The sequence below is a fragment of the Tupaia chinensis genome, unplaced genomic scaffold (assembly GCF_000334495.1).
Source record: "Tupaia chinensis unplaced genomic scaffold, TupChi_1.0 Scaffold131014_1, whole genome shotgun sequence".
In the NCBI taxonomy this organism is placed as follows: domain Eukaryota; kingdom Metazoa; phylum Chordata; class Mammalia; order Scandentia; family Tupaiidae; genus Tupaia; species Tupaia belangeri.
The window spans coordinates 1-736 of NW_006191298.1; the positions used below are offsets into that span (position 1 = coordinate 1).

Genomic DNA, 736 nt, shown 5'->3' on the forward strand with positions numbered 1-736 from the left:
GCAGCCACGGCGCCCTCCAGCCTGGGTGAGCACAGACGCCGGGGGCGCCGCCTGGGCCCGCAGCACTCACCATCGTCCAGGTACGACTGGTCCAGCTCTTCGGGCTCACGCTTGACCGTTACGGGGCCGGGGGCCAGCCCAGGGCCACCGTCCTCACACGCCTCTGGCAGTGACGGTGGCCGGGTGCTCGGCGACGCGGCTCTCTGAACCTTCGGCAGGCGGAGCTGCTGGTGGCCCGTGGGCGAGGGGTGAGTCGGGCTGCAGGACTGTAAGCAGGTTGGCTCTTGGGTGACAGGCGGAGGTGGACAGGAGGGGTGACCCGGGGACAGCGACTGCTCAGATGGGGACTCACCTGTGGCTGCAGCAGGCCTTGGGGGCGCTGCTCGGGCAAGCCCGTGGGTGCAACTGGCGGCCTCGGCACATCCTGAGCACTGGGGCCCTCTCCGGGCGGCTGCACCAGCCCGAGGTGACCGTGATCTGGGCTGGCGGTGCCCTTGGCGTAGACGGCGGAAGAGAGGTCGTGTAGCTTCGGCCGCGCACTGGGGGCCGCCGGCATCGCGGTGCCTCTCTGCGGACAGGGTGGGAAGGCCGCCCCGAGGCAGGAGCCGGGGTCAGGCATGGCAAGTTGCTGGGTGTGGTATGGCCTCAGGAGCGGGCTTGCCCCCTGGCTCCCAGGCCCACCGGTCGCAGCCAGCTCGTAGTCGTCGCTGGGCTCGGTCTTTATCGTTGGAACTGC

The 736-nt window shown here is 70.7% G+C and overlaps 1 protein-coding gene across 1 annotated transcript; it reads right to left on the reverse strand.

Annotated features, from left to right (window-relative positions):
- Positions 1–70: 70 nt before the first annotated feature.
- On the reverse strand, positions 71–730 carry LOC102477105 (nuclear factor of activated T-cells, cytoplasmic 1-like; the record flags this gene model as incomplete). Its single annotated transcript, XM_006160907.2, has 2 exons — positions 71–266; positions 353–730. Coding segments are annotated over 2 exons (574 nt in total), but the record flags the coding sequence as incomplete, so codon positions are not given.
- Between the last annotated feature and the right edge of the window lie 6 nt (positions 731–736).